Genomic DNA, 13,458 nt, shown 5'->3' on the forward strand with positions numbered 1-13,458 from the left:
GCTGGAGCGCGCTGCGACACTTCGATAGCATTTAGCTTAGCCCCATTCATTCAATGGTACCATTCAGAGATAAAGTTAGAAGTGACCAAACACATCAACGTTTTTCCTATTTAAGACGAGTAGTTATACGAGCAAGTTTGGTGGTACAAAATAAAACGTAGCGCTTTTCTAAGCGGATTTAAAAGAGGAACTACATTTTATGGCGTAATAGCACTTTTGGGAGTACTTCGACTCGGCGCAGTAACACCCTCCCTCTCCCATTATGAGAGGAAGAAGGGGAGCGGACTTTTTAGGCGAGTCGAAGTCTACTCCCAAGAGTGCTATTGCGCCGTAAGGTGTAGTTCCTCTTTTGTTGCTAAACATCTTCTACTAACTGAAAAATTTCCATCCATTTCTTCTAGTTATTTTTGTACATGTCCTCATTAAGTTTCTATACCAGCTGAATAGGATACAAGCATTATAAATTACCCAATTATAAGTATGCAATCATGTTGCAATATATTAATAAATGTTTGTGATAAATATCTGTTTAATTGGATTGTAATGAAATGTCAACAGGAGATATTAATAATAAGTGCAATTAAATAGAAAACCAAACTTTTCAGAATCGAATCCAAACTACACTTAACTTCTGCAGTAAATGTTTCCCACTATATGAATTTTTGCTTTATTCTGTTATCTCTCTAGATATTCAATTATGCAATAAGTTAATGTCTGTCATTTATAAGCATTAGCCCAAAGCAACAATTAGTGATTCATTACTATCATTTTGTCCAGGCTCTGTGACCTGCGCTCCAGGGTTATTCAGTTGTCCAGGGTCTTACGCATGTGTTCCTAAACGCTGGTTATGTGACGGGGAGAGAGACTGCCCTGATGGCAGCGATGAGCTCGCGGCGGCTGGCTGTGGTAAATATTCCCATTGATCTGTTTAAAATGTCTGCTGCATGTCAATGTGCTATCGATGGACCTTCCTGTTCTAGGAGACATGTTGGGCTTTCATTATAACTGGCAGTTTGATATATGCTTAGACAAGATTAAAAAAATTGAATGGAGATTAGGGCTGCAACAACTAATCAATAAAATTGATAAAAATCGATAATAAATTTGTTTATTTGGAACAGTGTGACAATAGGCTTTATGCCCAGCTGCACTACTTCCTGAACTTCAGCCAGCTCTTTGTTTCCTGTCTGCCATTATTGGACAAACTGATTAATCCAGGTGTGCCTGACCTCAGTAGTCACAACAACAATAATCAGACACACGTGAATTAATCAGTTTGTCCAATAATGGCAGACAGGAAATAAGGAGCTGGCTGAAGTTCAGGAAGTAGTGCAGCTGGGCATAAAGCCTATTTACCCATGTGACAACTTACCCCGCTCTCCCCTACTTCACCAGTCACTTCATTTGTAATGTTTTTTGTGTCTGTAATGTCCAGACAATAACAGAGATATGTTTGACTGCTATGTCTAGTACACCAAAGCCACAGCTTTTTTATTAATAAAGCTCATGGTCCTAATGTTTACCCCCAGCTCCAAATAATACCTGTGATGAGAATTCATTCAGGTGTCTAAACAAAGGCTGCATTCCCAAACGCTTTGTTTGTGACCACGACAATGACTGTGGAGATGGCTCTGATGAATCGGTTGAATGTGGTAAGTGTATGTAACCCGAAGTTTATGAATTAAGGTGCACAACAAATACGTTAATCATAACAATGCATTAAATATAAACTGTTTTCTATAGACCCCTTAAAAGTTTACATTGCAACGTCTCCGGGTGGGCGGGGCTTGGCTGGAGGCAAAAAGAGCCGTGGAGGCAATGTTGCTAAGCATAAGCTAGCACATTTTAGGAGGGATTTATTAAACATGGATGCAGAAGAAGGTTAGGAACTGTCTGAATATGTACAGTCACTGATTCTGCGGGATTGTGACAGCTATTTTTGTAAATTAACTCTCTCGATTTTAACCAGGATTTGGATATTTCCTAGACAGCATATGAATTACTTTCGGGTGGTTTGGGGAATTTTCTCAAGGCTTATTCTTATTTTCTAATGTAACCTATCGCTGGGCTAACTATGATTTGCAATGTGGATTATTTTAAGAGACCATTCAAAGGATGGCACACACATCTATCTGTATGTTTGTTTAACATTTAAGCTAAACAATAGCGCGGTTGGCGACTTTTCACCTATAAAACAGAAACTTGCTGATTTGTACTAGATAAAACCAACACACAAGTACATATGCATAGATTATTTTATCTGATATGAAGTGTGCACTGCAAACACGAGCATTATTTATGATAATCTCCGTCCAGTCTGTACGCCGTATTGCATTCAATTGTCTTTTCTGTGAAAGAATGTCTGCTGGGAACTTTATTTTTGAACCAAAAGTGCTGTTCTTTCTATTCTGGCAGCCAAAAACACATCGAGATGACATTTTAAAGTTAAAACCTAAAACTTTTAGCACGCCGCTATGAATTCCTCCTTATTTTTTGCCTCCAGCTAGACTGGTGACGTCACGGTTACGTGGGCGATTAAGGGGTCTATACCAGCAACACCTTGGCCGTTGGGTTGTTTTAATTGATGGGTTGTTGTTACTCAACCATGGGTTTAAACAACCAAGCGTTGGGTCATTTGTAACCCAGCTGTGTTTTCTTTTAAATATCGGCACAACTCTGGGTTAAAACAACCTAACACTTTTTAGAGTGCATTATTTCTGCAGTTTGTTTGGTGACACTAATTACTTGTGTCTTAGAAATTACTTGTTGTTACTTGTTAATTTTTAAATATAATATAAAAGTAAACTAAATACAACTAAAATTCAACATTTGACAGTAAAATATATATATGGCAAGCAAATGATAACGTTTAGATTTATTTATGGATGAACCAATCCCTTCAGGGTGCTGTTATGCTTACAGTCTCCACTTTTTATGCAGTGTACCGTTCGTGCGGGGCGGATGAGTTTCGCTGTGCTGATGGCCGATGCCTGCTCAGCGCCCAGTGGGAGTGCGACGGTTACCCAGACTGCCCTGACCGCTCTGATGAGCTGCCTCTCAACCTTAAATGCATGGCTGCCGGTAATGACCCTGTAAAACTCTACCTGAAATATGTTTGACTTGATGGGTGTGGGGTTTTACTGAAGATCTGAGAATACAAGTGGGCAAGGAACATCATGGATAAAAGCAGAGGGCTGAAGTGGATAACTTTGACCTGCGGGGATAGCATGTTTTTAAGCGTACCGAGAATTTATAAAAAAGCTTTGCACTTACCACCAGTGACAGAAAGCTGAAAATAACATTCGGCTTTTAGTTGGAATCCAGCCTTTGTGCTTTTTAGCTTCGAGGTGTCCAATCAAATGTATGTTTCACCCTCAGCATTTGTACGATTTCAATTTGGTTCTCCACATAACAAGTTCAGGTTGTTGATTTTCTTTATATTTTTTCTTTAATTTGTGTGCTTTTTCACTTTTTTTGTTTTTTCTAGAGAGCTTATGCAACAGTTCGTTTTTCATGTGCTCGAATGGCCGCTGTATATCTGAGAAGTCGTTATGTGACCTGAAAGATGATTGTGGAGATCGTTCAGATGAGAAAAACTGCAACGTTAATGAATGCCTGAACCGTCGTGTCAGCGGCTGTACGCAGGACTGTCAAGATTTACCAGTGGGATACAAGGTTGGTCAGTCATGATGGCAGAAATACTGTTGGGTTTGAAGGGACACTCCACTTTTTTTGAAAATAGGCTCATTTTCCAGCTCCCCTAGAGTTAAACATTTGATTTTTACAGTTTTGGAATCCATTCAGCCGATCTCCGGTTCTGGAGGTACCACTTTTAGCATAGCTTAGCATAATCCATTGAATCTGATTAGACCATTAGCATCGCGCTTAATGAATGACCAAAGAGTTTCGATATTTTTCCTGTTTAAAACTTGACTCTTCTGTAGTTACAACGTGTACTAATAATGACAGAAAATTAAAAGTTGCGATTTTCTAGGTCGCTATGGCTAGGAACTATACCATCATTCTGGCTTAATAATCAAGGACTTGATTATTAGCCGTAACATGGCTGCAGGAGGTGCAATGATATTACGCAGTGCCCGAAAATAGTCCCCTGCTATTAAAAGTTACCAAGTGGGCTGCATAGTATCATTACGCCTGCTGCAGCCATATTACGGCAGCAAAGTCCTTGATTATTACGCCAGAATGAGAGTATAGTTCCTAGCCATATCGACCTAGAAAATCGCAACTTGTAATTTGCAGTCTGTCTTAGTACACGATGTAAATACAAAAGAGTCAAGTTTTAAATGGGAAAAATATCGAAACTCTTTGGTTATTTTTAAGCGATGCTAATGGTCTAATCAGATTCAATGGATTATGCTAAGCTATGCTAAAAGTGGTACCGCCAGACGCGGAGATCAGCTGAATGGATTCCAAAACAGTAAAAATCAAATACTTAACTCTAGGGGAGCTGGAAAATGAGCCTATTTTCAAAAAAGTGGTGTGTCCCTTTAAGGTTGGCACTAAAAATCTGTTCCTACAAATCTAATTTAACATTAATAAATAAGAAATGTTTAAGATTTAGCACGATTTGTAGGACAAAAAATAGGTCAAATTCCCTCATTTTATTGTAAATTAAACACAGATGCTTTCAAATCCTAGTGAGATCATACAGTATGAATAAACCTTCGGAGTCCACGCCATGCTGAACTATAATAAATTAATGATCAAGTTTGTCAGAGATATGCCAAAATTTGGGGTTTGTTGTTGAAAATATTATTTAAAGCTGTCCTTCATAATGTCATTTCATTATTTGTTGTATTATTATTTGTTTACAGACATGCATAATCAATTCAGTGGTTGTGATTCGTTTCAATTTAAACATGTGCTTCTTGTGTCCCTCAAGACCAAAATCTGTATCAGAAGTAAATTACCACAGGAAGCGAGCTTTAATAACATTCACAATGTTTGCTAGAACAACATTTAAAGTTCATGTCTTTCAGAGATATAATGTCTGTTTATATATGAGTTGCTGTGTTTCTGCACTGTTAATCTTGCAGTAGCCAGATGTGTTGAGGCTTGTTTTTTTATTATCTGAAATACACGTGGCAGCTTTTTACATCAGCGTGAACTCTTTCATGTGTTTGCCACTACTGTAACTGTGATGAATGGATTTTCTGTAAATCACAGCACTGGCCTGTGTTTATTTCACCAACATCCTTTCATTGAATACTAGAGTAGCAGTACTAAAGTAAACACTCAAAGAACAAAAAAGTTGGAGGAACAATTTGTCCTTGTTAGGCTTATTTGGTAACCGGTCCTGCTCGCACCCGCCCCAAAGGTCCAGCATGGGAGTCAGGTGCTCTAACAAATATAGATTAAAGGCCATGACTTACAGTGTCTGTCGCTAGCACCTCTTGAGGTCGGGGACTGAAGTTTACTTACAGCACAGCTCTCATTTACTAGCTGGACTCTGTTGTATAAGCTGCCTTCGGGAGCTTTTAGAGGCAAAGCCTTTTTGTGAAAATAATTGTATTGCTTATTCCTTTACATCTTATCTTACAGCTAATCTCTGCATAACCTGTGATCATCAGAGCTGTTTGGATGCAGGGAATGGCAGTGTCCAATTTTTAACAAGAAATATCTCCCCCTCAAAATCAATGAAGAGGCCATTTAAGGTCATGTTGTAAGCATCATATGGATGCATAGAGGCAAGCAGGAATGAGATACTGTAGGTGATGACTCTGACCTCGCTCACCGTGGTATTTAAATAGGGATCATCGTGAGGTCATTGAGGTTATAGAATGAGCAAAGTGCAGGAAAGATCTCGATAGACGTACAAGCTAAGTCAGAGAAAAGAAAAGTTGAACAAAACTTTAAGACCTCCAAACATAAGTCGGTTTTTGCTGCATTCATAACTTTCAAACAGTGGATGTTGTTCTAAATCATGCATGCTGAATGTTTATTTTCTCATAACATTGAAACTTAAAGATGATGATTACTGTTAGGCTTTAAGATATGGATGTCCACAAAAATGGACATAACATTTATTTTGTTGCTTGCACCATAATAATTAATTCTGTGTAACTGGAACCTGTTGTACAAAAACGTGGAAAATTGCACTGCTTCATGTTCAAAGAAAAATATTTGGTTGTTATATATTGGTTCTTCCTAACTCCAAAATAGCTGGAAGAAATCTGAAAAAAAACAAAGCTCGGATCTTAGGAGGTTAAATATAACAAATAGCAACATTCAAATTCAATTTAAGTTTATTTCTGTAGCGTATTTTGCAATTTTGCAAAGCAGCTGCCCAATAAAACACATTGTGGAACAAACAAACATGAAATAGAGATAGTAATAATAATTTGTTTTAATAAATATAATATTATAGAAATAGGGTAAAACTATATGTAATCATGAAACTGTAAAATATAAAATTAATTATATGATAGAATACAGAATAATTGGTATTAGTTATTGCAAATCTTGCAAAGGATGTACATTAAAGGAATATTCCATTTCCTTAAAAGAAAAATCCAGATAATTTACTCACCACCGTGTCATCCAAAATGTTGATGTCTTTCCTTTCTATGTTTTTTGAGGAAAACATTGCAGGATTTTTCCCACTTTAATGGACCTTACCAGACACCAACAATTAATACTTAACTCAACACGTAACAGTTTTTTTCAACGGAGCCTCAAAGGACCACAAACAATCCCAAACGAGGCATAAGGGTCTTATCTAGAAAAACGATTGTCATTTTTTACAATAAAAATAACAAATATACACTTTTAAAGCACAACTTCTTGTCTAGATCCGATCCAGCGCGACCTAACGCAAATGCGTAGTGACGTACGGAGGTCACGTGTACATATATAAAACGCACATTTGCGGACCATTGTAAACAATAAACTGACACAAAGACATTAATTAGTATCAGTTGACATACAACAACGTAGGAACGGTGCTCTTTCGGAGTTTCGCGTTCGTCCTCTGTGACCTCTTGACGTGATGACGTATTGTGTGGGGTCAGCTGGCGCATCACGACCGGATCTACATGACGAGAAGCTGTGCTTCAAAAGCGCATATTTGCCATTCCTACTGTCAAAAATGACAATCGTTTTGCTAGATAAGACCCTTATGCCTCGTTTTGGATTGTTTATAGTCCTTTGAAACTCCGTTGAAAAAACTGTTACGTGTTGAGTGTCAATTGTTGGCGTCCACCAAAGTCCATCAAAACGAGAAAAATCCCGCAATGTTTTCCTCAAAAAACACAACCTCTTCTCGACTGAACAAAGAAAGACATCAACATTTTGGATGACATGATGGTGAGTAAATTATCTGGATTTTTCTTTTAAGAAAATGGAATATTCCTTTAACGATCTGTATGTAAAAGAATCTGTAGGATTATATATCAATAGCTGTCATAGAAACGCATTCATTTTTTCCATTCATATTGCCTTAAACATTTGGCTAACACTCGCTGGTGAAGACTATTGCTCAGTTTTCTGTTTCATGCATAGAAATGTGTTGGTTTGTAATAAAAAAAAATCTATAATTTCTCACCTATGTAGTGTAAGTGCTGGCCAGGATTTCACCTGAAGAATGATGGGAAAACATGTGTTGACATTGACGAATGCTCCACCAGTCTACCCTGCAGTCAAACCTGCATCAACACTTACGGTTCCTATAAGTGTTTGTGTGTAGACGGCTATGAAGTGCCCAGAAAAGACCTCAACAGCTGCAAGTCTCTTTCAGGTAATGCTTCAGAGTTGCTATTTACTCCACCAAGAGCACACCAACGGCCATACTGGATAGATATACAATTCTTTATAAAGCTTAGAGAAATAGTAGTAATAAAAGAATCACAATGTGTCATCTCCAGATTGAGAGTTGTGTGTAGCAACTTAACTAGCATGCTGATTTTAAGTTGTGTTAACTTGAGCTTAATAAGAAAAAATTGGGTTTAAGATGTTAAAAAATAATAATATTTTGTGACTTGTCTTTTAGCTTTATGAGGTTTGCTAGTGTACTTCTCAAAAGTTATAAAAATTACTTTGTGACATTATAAAAACACATGCACATTGTTTGTTTTTGCAGTACTTTTAAGTATTGTGATGCACAGTTGTGCTGTAAACTAGAAGTGCTTGGCTATTTAATGCACGGAAAGATACATCAGCAAGTCCCAATATATATATATATATATATATATATATATATATATATATATATAAATAAAATAGGAGCCATATCAGTTAATAAAACTATTTGGCCTTGTTTAAAACAGTAATTGCAGTTGGGATGAAAGAGCTTCTGTAAGCTTTATTTTTGGCCAGTGAAACTTTAAAGCGACACCCCGATGGGAGCAAAGGATGAGGGGGGTCTTTAACAATAGAAGCTACCTTCCTCTTGCCGGCACTATAATACAGATCTAATGGATTAATTAATTAATTAATGCTAAGCTATGCTAAAAGTGGTAGCGCCAGACCCAGAGATCTGCTGAATGGATTCAAACACTGTAAAAATCAAATGTTTAACTCTAGGGGAGCTGGAAATGAGCACATTTTCAAAAAAAGTGTAGTGTCCCTTTAAGTGGAGCTTGCACAATAACAATTTATATGAAAACAAATTCTTTTGTTTGTCTCTTTCAGCTGAAGAGCCATTTCTAATACTAGCTGATCTTCACGAAATCAGAAAATTAAGTGTTGATGGATCCAACTACACTCTTCTGAAACAGGTAAATCTCTATGTCCGATGTTTTTCTAATAACATTTGAAGAGCTCAGATGCAAAATCCTCTAAGTGCATGTTTTCTTGCAATTTTTATCAGACTCTTAATGGGTTCAGTCAACATAGTGATATTTCTGGATGGCCATTATCATTTTTGTCGGAGGTGGCGTTTAGCAGCGTTTGCATCTGAACTTCTCATTTATTTATTGATATTATTACATCACGCTTCATTGAAAAGTGCCTCAACATAAAATGTGACCTGATCCAGCAAAATGAGTCACAGTGACCCAAATTTCAAAATTGAGATTTTGGTATCAATGAAAAGAGGAGACCATAAGCTTTCAAATGAGATCCTAGTCAAAGGCATACCTTGAATGGTTTTAAGGATATAGACATTTGAATTAAGGTTGTCTGTCCTCTTTTTCCAACTGAAAACCTGAGAAAAACGCCTTTAAAGTTTTTTGCACGTTTTTTGTAGATATCTTTCAAAATCCATTGCATTTTTAAAGGGATAAACTATTTATTTTACAGCTTAATTTGACATTAATATAAATGCCATTACAGTAAACCAGGAAACTAGCTTATAAATCAAACAGAATGATGTTTATTGAAAATAAAGAAAGGTTTCTGTGATGGTTGGGGTTTCAGTTAGGGGAAGGGAATAGAACATTACGTCTATGGAATGTCCCCACAAAACTGTGTGTGTGTGTGTGTGTGTGTGTGTGTGTGTGTGTGTGTGTGTCTGTGCGCGCGTGCGTGTTCGCGCACGTGTGTGTGTGTGTGTGTTCGCGTGTGTGTGCGCGCGCGCGTTCGCGTGTGAGAGAAATTGAGAGGAAGAGAGACGAGCAAAAAGAAAACAATAATGCTTGCCTATGTAATCATATCTTTGTGTAGGTTAGTTGACAATAACACTGTAACCAATTCAAAAAGGAGTTAAATAGGAGAGGAGAGTGCTGTGAGTATGACAGGAGGATGGCTGGACCAATCGCGTGCCCCGGGGTTTCCCATTGACAAATGATCAGCCTTTATGAAGATTTCTGATTGGCTCTAAAACAACGTGTAACACCATATTTGGGGAGAGAGTGGCGTTTTAGGGGATCCCCCGAAATGCTCGGAGGTGACGAGAGGATTTGAGAGAAGCAATTTAGTAAAACTGTTTCAACTTTAATAGTCATTTAAACACCTTTACTCAATTATTTGGACTACGAAACTTTGGGAGATTATTTTTTAATGTCTGTTCTTTGATATTAGCTAAAAATATATTTTTTGATAATTTCATTGTTTTTCCACATTATCGGCTCATATCTTAAAACGGAACGTTGCGACTTCCGACTCATTTCGCCAGAGCGGGTCACAAATTGTTAATGGGCTTCAGAGACCAGAGCATAAGATATATAGTGCTATCCAGCTGCTAGATTCGTAAAAAACCTAATAGAGGACCAATTAGGAGCCGTGGTGACATCGCTGTGATAACAACACTGTCTGTTGCCTCCAAAGCCCTTAGAAAACTAATTGAAGCCATTAAATAGTCTCTCTGCTTGTGGAGCTATACGTGAAAGAAAATGTGCTTGTGTTAAGCGTGAACAGTCCTAGATTTTAATGTCAGTTTGTATTTTTGATTATTTAGCAATTTACTAAGCTTTTTCTCATTGGCTTAACATTTATACAGTACTTCACATCAGGAATGGGAACCACTACTCCAAGTGATAGGGCAAATGTAATATTTTAAAATATAATATAATTCAAATATATATTATTAATTTTAATTTTTGTGTCACAAAAAATGCTCAACTAGAAGTTTTGATTGGTTTTATAAATTGATCAAACCTGTCATTGCCTGAAATGCTGGGGCACTGCCCCGTAAGTTAAAAAGAGCTGGGTCAGATGCCAGCTTGCCCCCATTGCTCGGGCGGCGCTGCTTTTAAATTACCAGCAATACATGTTTTACATTTACGCATTTGGCAGACGCTTTTTACCAAAGCGACTTATAGTGCATTAGGTATACATATATTTTTAATATGTGTGCTCCCTGGGTTAGAACCTTCCAATCTCTCTGATGAAGCCAATACGGAAGTGATTTAAACTGCAATTCATCGACTGGCCTCTAGAGGCTGGCTCCAAAAGGGAATCAATTCCCTTAATCCCCCATGTTAAAATGCCCAACTTTACAGCAGAAAATAATATGTTTACAACCTGGTACAAAATTGTTTTTGTTCTTTATAGCTAATTTTGCCCTTAATGACAACTGTGAGGGGGCTGAATTTTTTTGTAACTCATCCGTTGAAATTTTATTAAAACTTAAAGTTTTACATAAAGGTGCAGTGTGTAATTTTTAGAAGGATCTCTTGACATAAATGGAAAATATTATACAAAACTATATTATCAGGGGTGTATAAAGACCTTTCATAATGCACCATTATGTTTTTATTACCTTAGAATGAGATATTTTTATCTACATACACAGAGGGTCCCCTTACATGGAAGTCGCCATTTTGTGCCGCCATGTTTCTACAGAAGCCCTTAACGGACAAACTTTTTTTACTAAATTGTCTCAGACGATGACATGTTTATCCGGTGGCAGCTAACGTAGCTTCTCTATGTGTTTCAAAAGCGAGGGGTGAGCAATGGACTGAGCCGTTGGTTGCAATGCGCAACCTAACCACTAGATGTCGCAAAAATGTAAACACTGCACCTTTAAGGGCCACTTGAGTGACAGCTGAACAGCCACTGCTGTCACTAGAGTTGAGCTAGGAGGGCGTGGTTTCAGCAACCAGCCACCTCAGCTTCCCACGTCCCGCCTCTTTACCCATTTTTGGATATCCGCTAGTGACGCGCGGCCAAGATGGCAACCGCAGGCAACGCCTACTTTAAGCTTCAAAAACGATCTTCAGAAACCTATGGGTGCCGTCACAGACACTAAGTCCCTCTTTTTTACAGTCTATGGTTAGAACCCATGACCTTCTGCACTGCTAACGCAATGCTTTACATGCTGAGCTATAAGGGAACACTAGTTTTCTGATAAATAATATGTTTCATCCTTTGAATATTCATATTTTTTGTGTGTCACACAACTACCACACCCATGATAAATAGCACTATACGATTTTACTTTGACTTCAGCGTCTTCATCTGATTGGTCTACTGTGTCATGTTGAGTTTTCCTATGCTGTTATCCACAGCTGGTGTCATTAGAGGCTTAGTCATTACCATCTAAATGATGATTCTTAGCCAAATGTGAGTTTCCTCAATTCTGCGCTTGTTACATTATTCATACCAATTGAAACTGTCATCCAGGGGAATGTCTATAGGGCCCTCAGAAAACTCTTCCTCTTTATGGAGTGTTCTCTACAGCAATCATTCAATTTTTTATTTATTCAGTTTTGTTTAACGAGAGGGAAAAGAGGAAAGCTTTTACACTTAAAAATGAGCGGGCCCCTAATACACCTTTCCAACACCCAGAGGTCTTTGTTGACCTCATATTGGCGTAGTGCAAAGCTGTGATCTCGTGTGCTATTTGTATTTGTTTAGCTCTCATAAGAGTATCCATAATTAAAGCATCGCAAGTGCTTTCAGTTTGACGCAGTGAGCAAGGGCTAATGTACAGTTAGATGATCATAATTACAAAATAAACCCTGCTTCTGTTACGCTGAAGGGGATTATTTTGAGATCATGACAGGCTGACTGTACACCATCCTGCTACACACTGAATGAATAAATAAATGGATATAAATTATTGATTTAGGTTGAAATTATCGTCTTGCTTGTTCATCAGTTTAAAGCTAAGATAAATAGTCCATTACATGGACGCAATTGGCTTAGCAACAAGATGTACAGTGCAGCGGTATTATAATATTTACAAATAACTTTTTAGCTAACGATTTAACTATGATGGTGCGTATCTTGCGTATCTATGTTTAAAGGGACATTTCATTGATAAAAACATTAATCTTTACTGAAAGTAGGTCATATTTGTAGTCGAAATGTAACATAAATTTAGAATTTTGTGCCTATTTGACCGAGAAAAGACAGAATGTGACTTTAGGGCACATTTGTATTGAAAACTACAACTCCCACAATGCACCACAATGCACAGCTCTGTAAGCCACTCCCATTAACTGCATCCTGCACACAAACACGTCCACTGCACATATGTATACTCCACAGACATGCTGGCTCAGCGCTTGTGCTCGTAAGCCGAAACAAGTCTGTGAAATAAACACCGCAAAGTACCTCTCTTGTCCGGGAACATTCACCAAACAAACGTTCATATTCTGATCTGATGCGGAAATGTTATACAGAAAGCACACAGCGAGAGTACAGGCACTACTAGTCCGTCCAAGCTCTAGCCAGTCCGGGCTTCTCTACGCAGCCGAAGCCCAGGCTCCGGCCTTCTCCTCAGTCCCACCCACTGATCTGTAATAGGTCTGTAGCGTGAGTGGGTCCCACCCATAGCCCCCATCTTGGAAAAATTAGTAATGAGTGTTTGTAGTCTTACACCCTCGACAAAGATATAGCACTTCCTTCTTTCAATGACGCAAAATGAAGATTTTTACGTCATTGAAAGAAGGAAGTGCAACACTGAAATCTGTATTTCTCCCGTCTCAGGGGAAACTGAGGGAATGATGCACGACCATTCAAAAACATGACTAGGGTTCTAACGATACAAAGCTTAAAGGAATAGTCTACTCATTTTCAATATTTAAATATGTTATTACCTTAACTAAGAATTGT

The 13,458-nt window shown here is 37.9% G+C and overlaps 1 protein-coding gene across 5 annotated transcripts in view; it reads left to right on the top strand.

The window, feature by feature from the left end:
* The window catches only part of lrp1bb (low density lipoprotein receptor-related protein 1Bb), a 392,748-nt gene that overhangs the window by 317,240 nt on the left and 62,050 nt on the right, over positions 1-13,458 (top strand). For all 5 annotated transcript variants that reach the window (XR_008647172.2, XM_055216546.2, XM_055216547.2 and 2 more), the window contains 6 exons: positions 778-906; positions 1,530-1,652; positions 2,941-3,081; positions 3,488-3,675; positions 7,573-7,756; positions 8,650-8,735. Coding sequence is in view for 4 of the 5 variants with exons in the window: in XM_055216546.2 (XP_055072521.2) it covers positions 778-906; positions 1,530-1,652; positions 2,941-3,081; positions 3,488-3,675; positions 7,573-7,756; positions 8,650-8,735 (851 nt within the window). In the remaining variant the exon portion in view is untranslated. The remainder of the gene's footprint in view (positions 1-777; positions 907-1,529; positions 1,653-2,940; positions 3,082-3,487; positions 3,676-7,572; positions 7,757-8,649; positions 8,736-13,458) is intronic.

The sequence above is a fragment of the Misgurnus anguillicaudatus genome, chromosome 17, assembly GCF_027580225.2.
Source record: "Misgurnus anguillicaudatus chromosome 17, ASM2758022v2, whole genome shotgun sequence".
Classification (NCBI taxonomy): Eukaryota; Metazoa; Chordata; class Actinopteri; order Cypriniformes; family Cobitidae; genus Misgurnus; species Misgurnus anguillicaudatus.